A 20,080-nucleotide genomic window follows, 5' to 3' on the forward strand; every position below is an offset into this window, starting at 1 on the left:
TACAACCAGAATTAAAAATAAATACCATGTCCATAGTAACATTATTCACAATAGTGAAGAGGTGGAAGCAACCCAAATGTCCCTCATTGGATTACTGGATAAACAAAATATGGTATATACATGCAATGGAATATTATTAAACCTTAAAAATGTATCCTTTTACATTTAAATTATCTTTACGTTACTATGTAAATATCTTTACATTTAGGTGTTAACATTTTAGTCATTACCTGGGAAAGATGGTAAATGTGGATTTTTTTTTCCTAATCAGTTTGAGAAATTTTTTAAACATGTAAATTAATCAATTTCCAATTTTTGTGATTACTGATATTTGGAATTATTTTTACTATCTTATTTTGGGTTTTCCATATACATTGCTTTTTCTTTGCTTTTAATCCTCCCATCCTGTCACATCTTCTATTATATTTTTATGTTTTTTCTTTATTCTCTTTTTTCTTTTTACTCATTCGAAATTTATAACTCCTGTTTCTATAATTATAGTGACTACTCTTAAACTGCCACATGCTTATTTGATAGCAATGTCTTAAGTTATTTAGTATCCCTGTCCTCCTTTGGAACCATACAAAGAACTTACCATACTTTAACTCTGATTTTGCCTCCCTCCACTTTACCCCAGTTTCAAACACATCTGTTATTGTTGATCAGTGTTTTGGTGCAAGCTTATTAGCACTTCTTAAATTTATTATTTCATAATAATCATTTTGTGCAGTCAATTCTTATTTAGATTTACCTGTTACTCTGCTCACTGTTGTTTCTTGCCACTCTTACCTTTGGTGTTCAGTTTCTTTCTTTGAAGTTCGTCCTTTAGTAAGTACCTCCTTCACTGAGGGTTTTCTAAAACTGCTATACTTCTTACCTTTGTTTGTCTGAAAACTTATTTTACCTTCATTCTTGGGTAATAGTAAGTACATTATTTTCAGGTCTCTCACATTGCTGGTGTTAAGTCTGCTTAAGTCTAATTTCTGTGTCTTTGTAGGTAATTTATGTTTTCTCTGATTTGCTTTGAAAGCATGCCCTTTGTATTATGCAGTTTCACTATGATGTGTCTATATCTAGATTTTTTTTTAATCCTGCTTTGGATTCACTTGTGACTCTTAAATCTGAATAGCATTTTCTTTTGAGATTTTTGCCTCTCCCAGTTTCTTTTATCTCTCTATAACTCATGTCTAAGGTAGATTTTTGTTTTTTCCTCTCTATCCTTTTGCCATATTTTGTTAATTCACTGTGTTGAGTTTTGGAAATGTCATCTATGCTGCATTTTAATCTGTCTACTGAATTTTAAGATCAGTTGGTGTAAAAAATATATTTCTAGAAGCTCTGTTTAATTTTTTAGAGAATATTTCTGGTCTTTAATTTTTTACTGTGTTTTGTTCTGTTTTCATCTGTTTGAAATGTTATTTTAATTTTTTAGTCATTGCAAAAATATACTTTCTTTATAGTTGACCAGATAGTTTTATGACTTAAAATTCTTTGTGGCCAAATTCAGTTATTTATTTTTTGGTTGATTCTCACTTTTAGTGTGGATTATTTCTTTATATGTTTTATAAATACATGTGAAATCTTAACCTCCACAGGACTTTGTTTATGGGAATTCTGTGTTCTTGGGCTGCAGATGTGTGCATTTAAAACAACTTTTCATTATTTTTACTAGGGATATAGGGATAGCTCCAGGGATATCTGCCTGTAACTAAATTTATTTTAAATATTTGACCTGGGTTCTTAAGTCCAAGTTGTAATATAAATTCAAACCAAACCCAAAAATGTTCTGGCCCATTTTTAAAAATTATTTTTTCTACCCCAAACCCAGAAAGAGTTAGGCATGCTTCTTTGTCATATCCCACTGCTTGTGAGTGATTTCTTTCTAGAACATAGTTCTATTCATACTATATCGTTTTGAGAGTACTAGATTTATGGAGGCATCTCATTCCAAACATCCTGGCTCATGCAGATTTAAGGCCTCATTTGCTATCCTTGTATGAGTATTAAAATGTAAATTCCTAGATACCAAGACCAATAACCTGCTTTCTACACCTCTGTATTTTTCTGGCATCTGTGGATTTCTATTTATTAGGAACTCTTTACGTAAAGAATGTTCCCGGGGTGCCTGGGTGGCTTAGCTGGTTAAGCAGCTGCCTTCAGCTCAGGTCATGATCCCAGGGTCCTGGGATCGAGCCCCGCGTCGGGCTCCCTGCTCAGTGGGGATCCTGCTTCTCCCTCTTCCTCTGCCTGCTGCTCCTCCTGTATGTGCTGTCTCTCTCTGTCAAATAAATAAATAAAATCTTAAAAAAAAAATGTTCCTGAATATTCCTGTGGTTTCTAGTACTTTGCAAAAGGTTATCTATGGCAGTATTGTCCAACTTTTTTCATGCATAGGTACACAGAGAAAATAATATTAATTCACACAGAGAAGATGATATTGTACAGAATGTTAGGGTAACTGGGGAACATTTCTTGGATAACCATATGAAGTTTAGTCAAAAAAATTAACACATAATTTAAAAATAAAACATAAATTATAAAGAGGAAATCAAATGCTTAGTTTATTTAGACAAACCATGAGAGACTCTGGACTCCAGGAAACAAACTGAGAGTTGCAAAAGGGAGGGGGCTGGGGGGCTGGGGTAGCCCAGTGATGGGTATTAAGGAGGGCATGTGTTGTGATGAGAACTAAATGTTATACAAAACTAATGAATTGTTGGACACTACATCAAAAACTAATGATGTAATATATGTTGGCTAACTGAACATAATAAAAAAAATTAAATGAAGTAAATGAAAGAAAGAAAGAAAGAAAGAAAAAGAAAGAAAGAAGAGAAAGAAAGACAAAAGAATCTCTTTGGCTCCCATAAGATTAAAGTCAAAGTCAAAGTACCGATTTGCACATACTAAAAATATAAGAAAAAGTCTAACTTTCTGGAATGTTCTTCCTCATCATGATGTGTAATTCTGTATGTTAAACAAAATAAAACAAATATATAACCCTGCCCCAAATGTTCCTTCCCTGGAGTACTCCCTTCTCTGTGAAGATTGTGTATTATCCCAGGCAGCTATCCTGACTTGGGTTTGAATAAAACTCTCTTCCTTTCTCTCTAAAATGTTAAAAATCAATCAATCAATCAATCTTCAAATTTTTAATTGAAACTCTTCAGTTTGTATCTGGGAACATATCATTTTTATATGAGGTTTTTATTTCTGTAATGGATACATGCGATTCCTAATCAAGACTTTTCAGTGACAACCTCTTCAAAATCTTAATAGTCACCATCAATGAGAAACTGTTCACACAATAAAGGGATAAAAAATTTAAAAATTGTTCAAATATTTAAACTGTATGAAATTATATTTAAGTCATTGAACAGCTCTCCCATTCCTTTCACTCATAATTGCAATGTTGAAGTTTCACGTGAAAATCAAATGGCTTTCAAATCTAATCAAACTTTTAATAAAATGTTTTTAGATAATGAAATATTTTAAAATTGTGATGACCCCTTAATTTACAGCATGCACATGCCTATTTAGAATAGTCCCTGGGAATAGCTTGGACAACCTTAAATGGGAAACTTACTCATGATTAGACAAAAGTATCAGATATATACAGTCAGAGAATCAAGTCTACTATCTAGCCAGCATTCAGGCTCTTCACTATACCCTCAGCCACACTGGATCTTTCCATGGCTTACACCTAGAATGAAGCTTGCACTCTTCCAGAGCACCATGAACTGCTTGGTCAGAATGGACAGAACTCCAGGCCTCACATATGGCTGCTTGAGATCTATATCCACCCTCAGCCTACCGGTGTGCTGCAGGTCACTATTTACAAAGCTGTGATCTAGAGCACCATATTGCTAAAGCAAGAAGCCTAGATTAAAAATTTTAATCTAAAGAAGAAAGAAAAAGGAATAAAAGGAAGAAAGGAAGAAGTTGTAATGAACAAAAATTTCCTATTTTATTGAAGATAAGGAGGAAGGCTTGATAAATACTGAGTACCTCTTATGAGGTAGGTACAATGTGCTGGGTAACTTACTTATACAATCTCACAGTTTCTTATAAAAGTTTGTCAAGATACTGTTATCATCCCAATTTTGGATACAAATAATCAATAGAAAAAATTACCTTGCCCAAGCTCACAGCACTAGTGAGGAACTGGGTTTCTGTTCAGACATATCTGTCTAGAATGTTCATGACTTTATTACTTTTGAGTCAATAGACTTGGTTCAAATTCTAACTGTTCTACTTATCAGTTATATGATTTTAATTTACTTAATCTCAAAATTACTTGCCTTATCCATAAATAAGGGATAATAAATAGTCCATGTCTCAAAAAATTCATTATCCTCAAAATAAATGAGATAATGCATCAGATATCAGAGTGTATGATTGGAATTGAGGCCCAAGCATCAGTAGTTTTTAAAAGTTATCAAGTTTGACTACTTCTTTGCCAATTTGAATACGTTTTATTTCTTTTTGTTGTCTGATTGCTGTTGCTAGGACTTTCAGTAGTATGTTGAACAATAGTGGAGAGAGTGGACATCCTTGTCGTGTTCCTGATCTTAAGGGAAAGGCTCTCAGCTTTTCCCCATTGAGGATGATATTCGCTGTGGGATTTTCATAGATGGTTTTTATGAAATTGAGGAATTTTCCCTCTATCCCTACACTCTGAACAGTTTTAATCAGGAAAGTATGCTGTATTTCGTAAAATGCTTTTTTCTGCATCAATTGAGAGAACCATGTGGAGTCAAACTCTCTCTCTTTGCAGATGATATGATACTTTATGTGGAAAACCCAAAAGACTACACCCCCAATTACTAGAACTCCTACAGCAATTCAGTAATGTGGCAGGATACAAAATCAATGCACAGTATTCAGTTGCTTTCCTAAACACTAACAGTGTAACCCTAGAAAGAGAAATTAGGGAATCAATTCCATTTACAATAGCACCAAAAATCTTAAGATACCTTGAAATAAACCTAACCAAAGAGGTAAAGGATCTATACTCTAGAAACTACAGCACACTTATGAAGGAAATTGAAGAAGACACAAAAAGATGGAAAAATATTCATGGATCAGAAGAATAAGCATTGTTAAAATGTCTTTGCTGCCCAGAGCAGTCTATACTTTCAACACCATCCAGATCAAAATAACAATGGCATTTTTCAAAATGCTGGGAACAAACCTAAAATTTGTACGGAACCAGAAAAGACCCTGAATCACCAAGGAAATGTTGAAAAAGAAAAACAAAGCTGGGGGCATCATGTTGTCTGATTTCAAGCTATATTACAAAGCTGTGATCACCAAAACAGCATGGTCCTGGCACAAAAACAGACACATAGATCAATGGAACAGAATAGAGAGCCCAGATATGGACCCTCAGCTCTATGGTCAACTAATCTTCAACAAAGCAGGAAAAAAAATATGCAATGGAAAAAAGACGGTCTCTTCAATAAATGGTCCTGGGAAAATTGGACAGCTATATACAGAAGAATGAAACTCGACCATTCTTAACACCATACACAAAGATAAACTCAAAATGGATAAAGACCTCAGTGTGAGACAAGAATCCATCAAAATCCTAGAGGAGAAAATAGGCAATAACCTTTTTGACATGGGTTACAGCAACTTCTTTCAAAACAGGTATACAAAGGCAAGGGAAACAAAATCAAAAATGAACTTTGGGACTTCATCAAGATAAAAAGCTTCTGCACAGCAAAGGAAACAGTCAACAAAACAAAGAGACAACATACAGAATGGGAGAAGATATTTGCAAATGACACTACAGATAAAGGGCTGGTATTCAAGATCTATAAAGAACTTCTCAAACTCAACACCCCCCAAAAACAAATAATCAAGTCAAGAAATGGGCAGAAGACATGAACAGACACTTCTCCAAAGAAGAAATACGAATGGCTAACAGACGTATAAAAAAAAGTTCAACATCATTAGCCATCAGAGAAATTCAAATCAAAACCACATTGAGAAGGGGGAGGAGCAAGATGGTGGAGGAGTAGGAGACCTAAATTTCATCTGGTTCCAGGAATTCAGCTACATAGGGATCAAACCATGCTGAACACCTATGAACTAAACAGGAGATCGAAGAAAAGAATAGCAGCAACTCTCTGAACAGAAAAGCGACCACTTTCTGGAAGGTAGGATATGCGGAGAAGTGAATCTGAGGTAATATTCGGGAAGATAGATGGCGGGGGAGGGAGCCTCTGTCAGCCACTACTGGCAAGTGATAGGGCAGCAGAGCACAAAATCAGAACTTTTAGAAGTCTGCTCCACTGAGGGATGTCGCTCTAGTGGCTAAGCAGGAGGTGGAACACTCACTGGGATCCTCGGGGTCACAGAAAGACCAGGGTGCCTGCGTGCAGCAGATCTCCTAGGTGTCAGAGCGGGGAAGCCGGCTGCAAAGACAGAGTCGAGGAGTGGGCTCTCAGCTCGGGGTTACCATAAACCATGATCTGTGGCACAGTCAGGCCACTGCTTTTCAGAGGGACACAACAAGTAGCAGATCTGGGGAGACTTGCCTTCCTCACCCAGGAGGAGCGGCACGGAAGCTCACTGTAGGAATCTGCTAGGTTTGGAGACTCCAAACGGGGGTCATGTGCCAGAGATAGAAATGCTCGATCACTGGCCGGGTGAGCACAGAATGAGGGCAGAGACCAGGGAGACAGGAGTGATTGACTGCTTTTCTCTGGGGGCTCACTCGAGGAGTGGGGCCCTGAGTTCTCGGCTCCTCCAGGGTGGAGATTGGGAGGCTGCCGTTTTCACTCTTGTCCTCCAAATCTGTATGGAAAGCTTGCAGGGAACAAAAGCTACTGAGAGCAAACCGGAGCAAATTACTTAGCCTGGCCCCCGGCAAGGGCGGGGCAATTCCGCCTCCCGCAAAGACATTTGAAAACCACTGCAACAAACCCCTCCCCCAGAGAATCAGTAAGAACAGCCAGCCAAGACCATGTTTACGGATCAATGAGTACGGCAGAACGCCAGAACTAGGGGAATACTGCACATAGAATTCATGGCTTTTTCCCCCCTGATTCTTTAGTCTTTCAAAGTTTAATTTTTTTAATTTTCTTTTTTTTTTAATTTTTCTTTTTCCCTTTCTCAACCAAAATCTTATCAATCCCTTTTTTAAAAATCTTTTTTATTTTCATTTTTAGAGTCATATTCTATCCCTTTATATTAGTTAACCTTATTTTTGTTATATATATAAGTTGTTCTCTCTTTAAAATTTTGGGATACAGTTTCTTCTCACAGACCAAAATATACCCTAAATCTCTAGTGTATGGCTTTGTTCTACTCTCCTGCCTGATCACATTCACTCCCTTTTCTTTTCTTTTTTTTCAAATTTCTCTTCTTTCTTTTTACAACCAACTTCTTATCTTATCAATTCCTTTTATAAAATCTTTTCTGTTTTTCATCTTTACATTCATATTCCATCCCTTCATCATATTTACCTTTATTTTTGACAATGTATAAGTTTTTCTTTCTTTAAAATTTTGGGAGGCAGTTTCTTCTAACACACCAAAATATGCCCAAAATCTAGTGTGTGGTACTGATCTATTCATCAGCCTGATCATATTTGATCATGTTCTTTTTTTCTTTTTTTTTCTGTTTTTACTTTTTTCTTTCTTTCCTTTCTTTTCCCCCAGTTTCAAGTCTCTTTTGATTGGTTTAGTGTATATTTTTCTGGGATAATTGTTACCCTGTTAGCATTTCGTTCTCTCATTCATCTATTCTCCTCTGGACAAAATGACAAGATGAAAAAAATCACCTCAAAAAAAAGAACAAGAGGCAGTACGTACTACCAGGGACCTAATCAATACGGACATTAGTAAGATGTCGGAACTAGAGTTCAGAATGATAATTTTAAAGACACTAGCTGGACTTGAAAAAAGCATGGAAGATATTAGAGAAACCCTTTCTGGAGAAATAAAAGAACTAAAATCTTACCAAGTCAAAATCAAAAAGACTATTAATGAGATGCAATAAAAAATGGAGGTTCTAACTGTTAGGATAAATGGGGCAGAAGAGAGAATTGGTGATATAGAAGACTAAATGATGGAAAATAAAGAAGCTGAGAAAAAGAGAGATAAACAACTACTGGAACAGAAGGGCAGAATTCTAGAGAGAAGTGATACCATAAGATGAAACAATATTAGAATAATTGGGATCCCAGAAGAAGAAGAAAGAGAGAGAGGGACAGAAGGTATATTGGAGCAAATTAGAGCAGAGAACTTCCCTATTTTGGGGGTAGAAACAGGCATCAAAATCCAGGAGGCACAGAGAACCCCCCTCAAAATCAATAAAAATAGGTCAGCACCCCGACATCTAAGGTAAAACTTATGAGTCTCAGAGACAAAGAGAAAATCTTGAAAGCAGCTCGGGACAAGAGATCTGTAACCTACAATGGAAGAAACATTGGATTGGCAACAGACCTATCTACAGAGACCTGGAAGGCCAGATAGGACTGGCATGGTATATTCAGAGCAATAAATGAGAAAAATGTGCAGCCAAGAATACTATATCCAGCTAGGCTGTCACTGAAAATAGAAGGAGAGATAAAAAGTTTCCAGGACAAACAAAAACTAAAGGAATTTGCAAACATGAAACGAGCCCTACAAGAAATATTAAGAGGGGTCCTCTAAGCAAAAGAGAGAGCCTAAAATTAACATAGACCAGAAAGGAACACAGACAATATACCATAACAGTCATCTTACAGGCAATACAGTGGCACTAAATTTATATTTTTCAATAGCTACCCTGAATGTAAATGGGCTAAATGACCCAATCAAAAGACACAGGGTATCAGATTGGATAAAAAAAAACAAGACCCATTGATATGCTGCCTGCAAGAGACTCACTTTAGACGCAAAGACACCTCCAGATTGAAAGTGAGGGGGTGGAAAATAATTTACCATGCTAATGGACACCAAGAGAAAGCTGGGGTGGCAATCTATATATCAGACAAGTTAGATTTTAAATCAAAGACTATAATAAGAGATGAGGAAGGACACTATATCATACATAAAGGGTCTATCCAAAAAGAAGATCTAACAACCATGTCTGTGTCCTTAAAATGGGAAAGGCCAATTTTATAAGGCAATTAATAACAAAAGCAAAGAAACACATGGACAACGATACAATAATAGTAGGGGACTTTAACAACCCCCTCACTGAAATGGATAGATCATCTAAACAAAAGATCAACAAGGAAATAAAGACTTTAAATGACACACTGGACCAAATGGAGTTCACAGATATATTCAGAACATTCCATCCCAAAGCAATAGAATACACGTTCTTCTCTAGTGCCCATGGAACATTCTCCAGAATTGATCCCATCCTAGGTCACAAATCAGGTCTCAAATGGTACCAAAAGATTGGAATCATTCTCTGCATATTTTCAGACCACAATGCTTTGAAACTAGAACTCAGTCACAAGAGGAAAGTCAGAAAGAACTCAAATACATGGAGGCTAAAGACCATTCTGCTAAAGAATGAATGGGTCAACCAGGAAATTAAAGAAGAATTAAAAAAATTCATGGAAACCAATGAAAATGAAAACACAACTGTTCAAAATCTTTGGGATGCAGCAAAGACGGTCCTAAGAGGAAAGTATATAGAAATACAAGCCTTTCTCAAGAAAGAAGAAAGGTCTCAAATACACAACCTAACCCTACACCTAAAGGAGCTGGAGAAAGAACAGCAAATAAAGCCTACACCCAGCAGGAGAAGAGAAATCATAAAGATCAGAACAGAAATCAATGAAATAGAAACCAAAAGAACAGTAGAACAGATCAACAAAACTAGGAGCTGGTTCTTTGAAAGAATTAATAAGATTGATAACGCCCTGGCCAGACGTATCAAAAAGAAAAGAGAAATGACCAAATAAATAAAATCGTGAATGAAAGAGGAGAGATCACAACCAACACGAAAGAAATACAATTAATTATAAGAACATATTATGAGCAACTCTATGCTAGCAAATTAGATAATCTGAAAGAAATGGATGCATTCCTAGAGATGTATAAACTACTAAAACTGAACCAGGAAGAAATAGAAAACTGAACAGACCTATAACCACTAAGGAAACCTCCCAACAAGCAAAAGCCCAGGGCCAGATGGCTTCCCAGGGGAATTCTACCAAACATTTAAAGGAGAATTAATACCTATTCTTCTGAAACTGTTCCAAAAAATAGAAATGGAAGGAAAACTTCCAAACTCGTTTTATGAGGCTACCATTACCTTGATCCCAAAACCAGACAAAGACCCCATCAAAAAGGAGAATTACAGACCACTATCCTTGATGAACATGGAATCAAAAATTCTCACCAAAATAGTAGCCAATAGGATACAACAGTACCTTAAAAGGATTATTCACTACAACCAAATGGGATTTATGCCTGGGCTGCAGGGTTGGTTCAACATCCGCAAACCAATCCATATGATACAATACATTAATAAAAGAAAGAACAAGAACCATATGGTCCTCTCAATAGATGCCGAAAAAGCATTTGACAAAGTACAGCATCCTTTCTTGATCAAAACTCTTCAGAGTATAGGGATAGAGGGTACATACGTCAATATCATAAAAGCTATCTATGAAAAACCCACAGCGAATATCATTTTCAATGGGGAAAACCTAGACCTTTCCCCCTAAGGTCAGGAACACGGCAGGATGTCCACTATCAGCACTGCCATTCAACATAGTACTAGAAGTCCTAGCCACAGCAATCAGACAACAAAAAGAAATCAAAGGCATCCAAATTGTCAAAGAAGTAGTCAAAGTCTCTTTTTGCAGATGATATGATACTTTATGTGGAAAACCCAAAAGACTCCATCCCAAAACTGCTAAAACTCATACAGGAATTCAGTAAAGTGGCAGGATATAAAATCAGTGCACAGAAATCAGTGGAATTCCTATACACCAACAAGACAGAAGAAAGAGAAATTAAGGAATTGATCACATTTATAATTGCACCCGAAACCATAAGATACCTAGGAATAAATCTAACCCAAGAGGCAAAGGATCTGTACTCAGAAAACTATAAAATACTCATGAAAGAGATTGAGGAAGACATAAAGAAATGGAAAAACGTTCCATGCTCATGGATTGGAAGAACAAATATTGTGAAGATGTCTATGCTACATAGAGCAATCTACACATTCAATGCAATCCCTATCAAAATACCATCAACTTTTTTCAAAGAAATGGAACAAATAATCCTAAAGTTTGTATGGAACCGGAAAAGACCCCGGATAGCCAGAGGAATGTTGAAAAAGAAAAGGAAAGCTGGTGGCATCACAATTCCGCAATTCAAGCTCTATTACAAAGGTGTCATCATCAAGACAGTATGGTACTGGCACAAAAACAGACACATAGATCAATGGAACAGAATAGAGAGCCCAGAAATGGACCCTCAACTCTATGGTCAACTCATCTTTGACAAAGCAGGAAAGAATGTCCAATGACAAAAAGACAGTCTCTTCAACAAATGGTGTTGGGAAAATTGGACAGCCACATGCAGAAGAATGAAACTGGACCATTTCCTTACACCACACACAAAAACAGACTCAAAATGGTTGAAAGACATGAGACAAAATCCTAAAGGAGAACACAGGCAGCAACCTCTTCGACCTCAGCTGCAGCAACTTCTTCCTAGAATTATCGTCAAAGGCAAGGGAAGCAATGGCGAAAATGAAGTATTTGGACTTCATCCAGATAAAAAGCTTTTGCACAGCAAAAGAAACAGTCCACAAAACCAAAAGACAACCGACAGAATGACATATCAGATCAAGGACTAGTATCCAAAATCTGTAAAGAACTTATCAAACTCAACACCCAAAGAACAAATGATCCAATCAAGAAATGGGCAGAAGACATGAACAGACATTTTCCAAAGAAGACATCCAAATGGCCAAAAGACAAATGAAAAAGCTCAACATTGCTCAGCATCAGGGAAATCCAAATCAAAACCTCAATGAGATATCACCTCACACCAGTCAACATGGCTAAAATTAGCAAGTCAGGAAATAATATAGCATATTAAAAGACCTGGGAAATTTTACTGGGCAGAGGATAGTAGGATATTAATGATCAATAGATATTTCACTTTCTCATTTCTTTATTCCAGCTACACATATGAACATTATTTCTGTATTAGATTTCCCTTTTATTTAGCATTAATCTAGTTCCTAAAAGTGCAGTATGGCTTCCAGGTTCACTGGAAATAGATCTGACACCTAGAAAATCTCAGAAAAGGGGGATGAAGCCCTGTGAGGTTCAAAGGCCATTTGTCCCCTTGATACGGATTTTCTTAAATCAGACGGCAGCCAAGACCCTGGGATAAGTAATTGAACTGAAAACAGGCAGGTCCAGGGTTTTTTTGTTGTTGTTGTTGTTGTTGTTTAAAGATTTTATTTATTTATTTGACAGAGAGAGACACAGCAAGAGAGGGAACACGAGCAGGGGGAGTGAGAGTGCGAGAAGCAGGCTTCCTACTGAGCAGAGAGCCTGATGCGGGGTTCAATACCAGGACCCTGGGATCATGACCTGAGCCGAAGGCAGATGCTTAACAACTGAGCCACCCAGGTGCCCCTCGGTCTAGGTTATTAATAACTGAACAGTCTTGGACATTCTTGATGATTTAATTTAATGACAGAAGAGAGGTCTGCAACTGAAATGCCTGGTGATGGGGTCAGTAACTGGGTCTCTGAGCAGAAAGGAAAACACGTTATTCTTAAGAGCTTATTTCATAGAACAAAGCATTTTTTGTTAGTCCTAAATATGATGCTAGAGAAAATAGCTTTGATTTTCTCTTTTAAGTAAACAAAATTTTAAAAGGTTAAAGAAAATTACCATTTTATTTATTTTTGCCCTTACTTTACAAAACAGGCTTGGTTTAGTTAAGAAATTCTGGAACCTTAGTGAGTAACTCAAGCGTAGAGATCATGGACGTTTTACTTATCTTTTTTGTTCCCTGGATTTAAATATCAACTCTCCATATATTCATTGCATGACTTTGGACAAATTAATTAACTTCTCTGAGCTCAGTTTCCACATCTGTAAAATGGAGATGGTAATATTTTGTATAGTTATAGTAGAGTATTTAAGCATTTATAAAAATGTATATAATTCCTGGCACTTGATATTATATAATACATCACACAATAAATATTTGCTCAATGAAATTAGATGTGAATTTTGATGCTTCCCTCTCTTTCACCGCCTATGGATAGAAAAACTAGCCTATGGTAACCCTTTGAAAGTTTTCCTATTTCTCTGACTACTCTTGTTGCCTTTGCTCTGGTTCTCATCCTCTCTCTTTTGGACTATTTCAGTGGTCATTGAGTGTGTTTTAACCCCAATTCTCTTCTCTTTCCCCATCTCTCCTCTCCACGTACAATAATAAAACTGTTTACTAAAACAAAGACTGATCTCTTTTCCCTATACTACCGTCATGGAAAGATTTTAGTCATCTAGAGCACTCCACTCCTCCATTTTAAACGTGAACCCCAGACAGGGAAGGGACTTACCCAAGTGCCTATGCTTCTATAAATTGATGCTGAGATTAGGGTTGAGCTCAGTATCCCTGGCCCCCAGTGGAGGATAACAAAAGGAGGTGCAGAAGAGGACATATATCCTCCAGGTCTAGTGAAAGGGGTGCTGAACAGTTGTAGAACTTTTAAACTTCAATTTTGCATTCAGTTATTATCTTTTCTGAACTTCAAATGTAATACTCTAATAATACTATTATTCATTTCCATATAAATTCTAGGTCAGCCTCAAGAAAGGGCACAGTTAATAATAGCTAAAATTTATGTAGCGTTAACTATGTACAAAGCATGGTTCCAAACACTGTATATTTATTACCTTATTTAATTATCATCAGTAATCCTAAGTACTGTTATTATTGCCATTTTTCAAATGAGGAGACATAGAAAGGTTTAGTAGCTTGGCAAGGTCACATGACTTGAGGGTGGTAGAGTGGGATTAAAACTCCGGCTTCCAGGTTTCAGAGTCTGTGCTCTTGACTACTATGCTAAGCTGGCACAAATACATTGACTTTCTATGGGCACCATTTATTCTCACTATACTGTTGGCAACTAGTCCATATGACTTCCTCTAACCTTGCTTATCATTTCCATTCCTGATTAGCAGGAAGTGACAACTTACATAGCATAGTCTTCTGATAAAATTTTTCCTTTTTTTTCAGAGAGTCATTTTCAATATTGTTAACTTCAGTAAAACCAAGAGTCTTTATAGAGATGGAATGGCTCCTATGGTGAAATCTACAAGCAGACCCAAATGGTAAGTGACCAGAACGGGGCCTACTTCTGGTTGGGAATTTGACCCAGGTCTCAAAGTTAATGTGCTGGATGGCTAGGGCTTAACCTCACTGGCACTGAGAGGAGTAAGATGAATTTCTTGATGGCTATTGTCTGGGTTCTAGGTAGAGGGTAGGGCTCTTTGAGAATGTTGGAATAGGGAACATGGTTCCACATATGGAGTGACCAGCATTCCATTATGAGGGAAGGTACAGTCTGTTATTTGGTGAACTTTCTGTCCTGTTGGCCTTTTATCATGGTATCTTTGGAAATGTAACTGAAATTGATTCTATGTTGTTTTATTTTTGTTTCTTAGCCTGAGCAGAGATGTTGTATAGTAACCTGGTAGAAACATTGGGAACTACAGTTTAGTAGATTTCCCTTGCTTTGATTGTTTCTTTGTGGCATTTTTATATAGATGTTGTGTGCTTTGTGGATGTTAAAATTATACTTGTTCATTGCTATAGTGAGGGTGAGGAGAGTTTGATAGGCTTGTTTAAAATAGTAATAATTATGGTAGTGATGATGATGATAACTGCTCTCACTTACTGAGAGCCTGTTCTTTTTACATATTTTACATTTGCTGTCACTATTATCACAACAGGTTTGCAAGGGAGAGCTTAAATATTCCTATATTACAGATGAAAAAGTTGAGGCTAGGAGAGGGTAAATACTTTCTCAATACCATAGGTACTGAGAGGAGCCTGTGTTATTTTTATTACCCCACAGTACCATCCAAACCAATTAATTTTTCATCCATCCATTCATTTATTCTTTCAACAAACATTGATTGAATGCACCAAAAATGAGAGTTTTTAAAGATAGAAACCAGTGTTATTCATCTATCACACAGTAGGTATTAATTGAATGCTTGTTGAACTAAACTGAATTCGTTATGAGAATTTACATGTAAAGTGCCTGGCACTTGCTAAGTGCTCAATAAATGTCATCTATTATTAATAGTATTATGTAAAACACTATACAAGTGCAAGGATTTGTTAATATTATTCTAGCTTTGATCCCTGTTCAAATTTTAATGACTAGTGAGAAGATCATCTCCAAATGTCTATATTTATAGAAAACTAGCAATTCATAAATATTGAATTGTGCTTTTATCTACAAACTATACTTGGCAATTTTCTATAAATGCTGGGTTGAGAATCTCAGTTTGTAGAAGTGTAGGCATTGGATGATAATGAAAACTGTTTATTAAAAGATAAAAATATCTTCCTGGGCTTGTTTTTTTTTTTGCTTTGCTGCATTAAGTCAACTATACTGCCATTCCTGGATCTCCTCTTGACAATGGAATCTGGGCAAGGGGTAGGCCTTTGTTTTGAATTTCTGAACTCATTCCAGTGGATAATAATATAGCACATCTCTCTGTTAATAGGTGTATGTGTAGGTGTGTACTTCAAACCTTGCCAACAAAAGGACATCACTGTTGATCTGATCATGAGGGTCCTCAAAATAACATTGTATTTCTTTTATGAGGCTCTGTGTTAGGATCTTACACAGCAACCATAATCACCATCCCTTTTCCCCAACTGTTCAATGCTGGAGTCTTCTCTCTCTCTCTTTTTTTTTAATGCTTTTAAAATCCTTAAGCTTTAATCATTTCATTTTGTTTTGCTTTGTTTCTTATGGATTATCATTTGGGACCTCTCTGTCAGGGCTCTTGACAAGATTTTAAAATGTTCATGAGTCCTTGCGTTTATATTATAATATCTGAGGATGAAGTTAGTACTCTTATCCAGTATTGGCAGACTCTCAGCAGCAGCCATTATCCAGTCATGGGGCTTCTCTAATAGTCTGAAAAAGCCTAAATATTCAGAATTCAGTTTATTGTAGTTCATCAGGCTGGTAAGGTATGAGGTACCAGAGCAAATCAGGTTGTTGATATGTCTCATCTCTCATCTTTTTGACTTTGCTAACCCCAGACTTTGGATGCAAAGCTACTCACATTCCTTCATAGTCCCCTTTCTTAAAGCCAGGCTGAGATATTGTTTACTTAGTAGGACTTTATTGTTCATCTTAATGTATCACATACTATTCTAGATATTGGGGATACAGTATGTATATGACAGAAAAGATCCGTCCTCAAAGGGAATTTTCTTTTTAGAATTTTATTAACCGATCTGTACATGCCATAATTGTTATACTCCTTGCTATTGGTTTGTTCTAAGGATTCTTTCTGTCCCTTTGGTGTTTTCTGTTTAGGACTTTCTTCTCTTTCTTGTGTCAGTTACCCGTACCAGGACCTGTCATCCAGTAGTCATTCTAAATGTTCTCAGGGCAACACAAAAATTGTGCATGACTGTTTGGCTCTCAAATTATTCGATTTTATTGGCCCTGAAGAGCCCATTATAATTTAGGATTCTAGACAACAGCCTGACTCAAAACTGAGAAATACATTGTAGATTCCAGTATTAGGATATCTACTCTAGTGTTTTCCTAATTCCAGTTTTCTCCAAATCCAAGGCAACCAAACAAAAGAAGTTTCTGATACCTTTCTTATCTCGGGATTTCACTTCCTTTAATATTCCAAACAGGCCTTGGAAAAATTCTTACCTCATGACAAATAAAAAATATTCTAAATTTCCTGGATGAAATATGTACCAGATTAGGAAAAGACACTTTCACCATTCCAAGGTGAAATAAAACATTCTTCTTCACCTCTAGTATAGGGGCCCATAACTGATGCCAAGTAAAGATGCCTTCAGGCCTTAGCATAGGTTTGGTAATCAACTAGTTGTAGAAAGCTGATGAACAAAAAAGCAACTAAAAAGCCATTGTCCAAATATATGGCTACTCAAGATTGTTCTGCCTTGAGGAGATAAAGTCAGAATACCTAGCGCCAAAACGGAGAAGCTAAAATATTCAGAAATTTTCTGCCTATTTTAGTTCACTCTACTTCTGTTTTCATATTAGACTTCTTAAGAAGTGTTGGTTGTTAAGGCTCAAGTTTATGCAGCAGCAATTCATTAATATTTTTTAATATTGTCCAAGGTTGAAATTGTTTTGTGATAGGCACTGCAGGGAACTGGCATTACAAGACAGCCAAAATCTATATTCTTACTTAAGCAGAAGCTAAGTCTAGGATATTTGTACAAACAGTAAGTGGTAGCATTAGTTAGAGACCTCAGGACTCTCAAGTTTACTATTCCTCCCATATTCTATGCACGGGGAAGGTGGAAGAAGGGGACACAAAGAAGCAGGGACTTGCATGCTGCTGTTTGGCCTTTGGTAGATCTGAAATAACTTTTCTGATTGACTTGTCCATTATAGTAGATTGAGGAGATTAGACTAAATCTCAAAAATGGCTTCCATTTAACACAATTTTATTGAACATCTAACTTGTGCTAGGTCTTGGGGTGATAATATGAATCTGATAATATGAATAATCTGTGCTAGGTCTTGGGGTGATAATATGAATCTGATAATATGAATAATCTGATCTGGATTATTTCTTTAAAATTTTATTTTCTACAAGTTGAAACAAACAGAAATAGGCACAAAATAAAGAGTATTATGCTAAAATAAAGTATGCTGTTGGATTAGAGAAGAGAAAGAAAATTACATGATTAGGGCTGTGGAGATTTAAAAGGAGAACCTTTGGGTGCACTTGGACATGAACAAAATTAAGGAAATGGAATTCCAGATGGCAGATATAACATGATGAGCTATGACTTTTATTTTATAAGCCTCAATTTCCTCACCATAAAATGCAAAGTAGTTTTTTCAGTTTTATAAGAAACACGTGTGAAATGGGTAACTTTAAAAAGTTTCAAATAGTTTATGAATTCAGTAAATTCCCTCACCATTTCTTTCCTTTTTCCCCGACTCACTCAAGACTGATTGGGTGAGCAACTATGCCTTCACTTTCTCTCTCTTTTTCTTCCTAACCTTTCTCCTTCCTTCCTTCTTCCCTCCCTGTCAATAAATCCTTATAAGTAGTTACAGTAGACCAGGAATTATGCAAGGTATCAGAACAAAATAATAGGGAGAGATATCATTACTTTTATCATAAACCTCATAGTCTACTGGGCTAGGTGTCAAACATGCAAATATAGTAACTTGTGATAACTGTGACAACGGGGAGAATTCAGCATGCAGTGGAAACTATTCAGCATTTAAGACTTAACCTGCTTCAAGGATAAGAGACCTTTCGTTAGGTGTGTTACTTATGCTGAGAACTGAAAGATGAACAGATGAGATCATAGTAAGTAGGGATATGTGTGAAGTAATAAAATGTGTTTGAAAACAAAGGGATGAGAAAGAACATTACATTTTTTATGAGAAAAGGCAATGTGATTGGAACATGAAATTCTAAAGAGAAGGTGACTAGAGAGGTAGGTAGGAGTGAGATTGAGATGAGCTTTGTAAGCCAAGGTAAAGAGCTGGACTTGATTCTGAAGGCACTATAAAGAAACTGAAGAAATTAAGCAGGGCATGATCAGAATGGCAGTTTAGAAAGATCAGTCTTAATGCTTAATAGTGAATATCTTGGAAGGAGGGCATTGTTTGGAGGTTTTTTTGCAATACCTTAGGCTACAGCTGATGATGGATTGGACTGGTAACAGTAGTGATGAAAACAAGTGGGTGGATTTGAGGGTTAACAGAAGATTGAATCAATTTAACCTTTTGATTGAATAGATGTAGAGGGCAAAAGAGAGATAGGAGTTCTAGATGACTCCTGGGTTTTCTGGCATATACAACAGAAGGGTTGGTGGTGTTATTTACTGAAGACAAGGGTTATAAGAGGAAAGAGATTTGGCAGATTTGGTTGGAAAGAGGAGATGATGATCTTGGGCTTGGAAACATAGAGCTAGAAAAGCCTGAGAGATATCCAAGTACAGATATCAAGTAGGCAATAGGGTGTATTGGTAAGAGACCCAAGAGAGGAATCTGGAGGTACAGATTCAGGAGTCATCAGCCTGTAGATAACTAGAATGGTGCAGGCAGATGTCATCTCCCAGGGAGGTTGTATGGACTGAAGAGGGAAGATTAGGACAGGGCTCTGAGAAATCCCTCAATTTAAAAGTTGGATAGAGGGCGCCTGGGTGACTCAGTGGGCATCTGCCTTCGGCTCGGGTCATGATCCCAGGGTCCTGGGATCGAGCCCTGCATTGGGTTCCCTGCTCCGTGGGAAGCCTGCTTCTCCCTCTCTCACTCTACCTGCTTGTGTTCCCTCTCTCGCTGTGTCTCTCTCTGTCAAATAAATAAATAAAATCTTCAAAAATAAATAAATAAAAGTTGGATAGAGGATGAGAAACTCACAAAAGAGGTTAAGGGGAACTGGCCAGAGGTGTAGGAAGAAAACCAAGATAGTATGGTGTCATGTAACCAAGAAGAGAGGGCTTTTCTAAAAAAGAGGGAGTGGCTAACACTGCCAATTGCTACTGAAAGGTCAAAGATAATTAAAGTCTTAAAATGCCCAATGCTTGTAGTGATGTAGAGATCATTAGAGACTTTGTTGACTGCCATTCTAGTGACATGGCAGGAGTTCAAGCCAGCTGTATGAGATAATGAGTGAGTTGGGGGATGAAGAAAATGTAAAGAAATGGAGACTATAAATATAGATGGTTCTTTCAAAAGTTTGGCTACAAAAATTCAGAAAGAGATACAAGTCCATGGGACAGACAACAAGCAAACAGGCAGTTATAATAAATACCCTTTTGAGGGGCACCTGGGTGCCTCAGTCGTTAAGCATCTGCCTTTGGCTCAGGTCATG

The 20,080-nt window shown here is 36.8% G+C and overlaps 1 protein-coding gene across 1 annotated transcript in view; it reads left to right on the forward strand.

Moving 5' to 3' along the window:
• AGBL4 (AGBL carboxypeptidase 4) overlaps positions 1 to 20,080 on the forward strand; it is a 1,510,278-nt gene that overhangs the window by 754,262 nt on the left and 735,936 nt on the right. Inside the window, exon 4 of the mRNA XM_088022849.1 lies at positions 14,238 to 14,332. Coding sequence (XP_087878975.1) covers positions 14,238 to 14,332 — 95 coding nt within the window. The remainder of the gene's footprint in view (positions 1 to 14,237; positions 14,333 to 20,080) is intronic.

Source organism: Eumetopias jubatus, unplaced genomic scaffold (genome assembly GCF_037043125.1).
Source record: "Eumetopias jubatus isolate StellerSeaLion01/CBP00866 unplaced genomic scaffold, mEumJub1_p1.0 scaffold_4, whole genome shotgun sequence".
Lineage (NCBI taxonomy): Eukaryota > Metazoa > Chordata > Mammalia > Carnivora > Otariidae > Eumetopias > Eumetopias jubatus.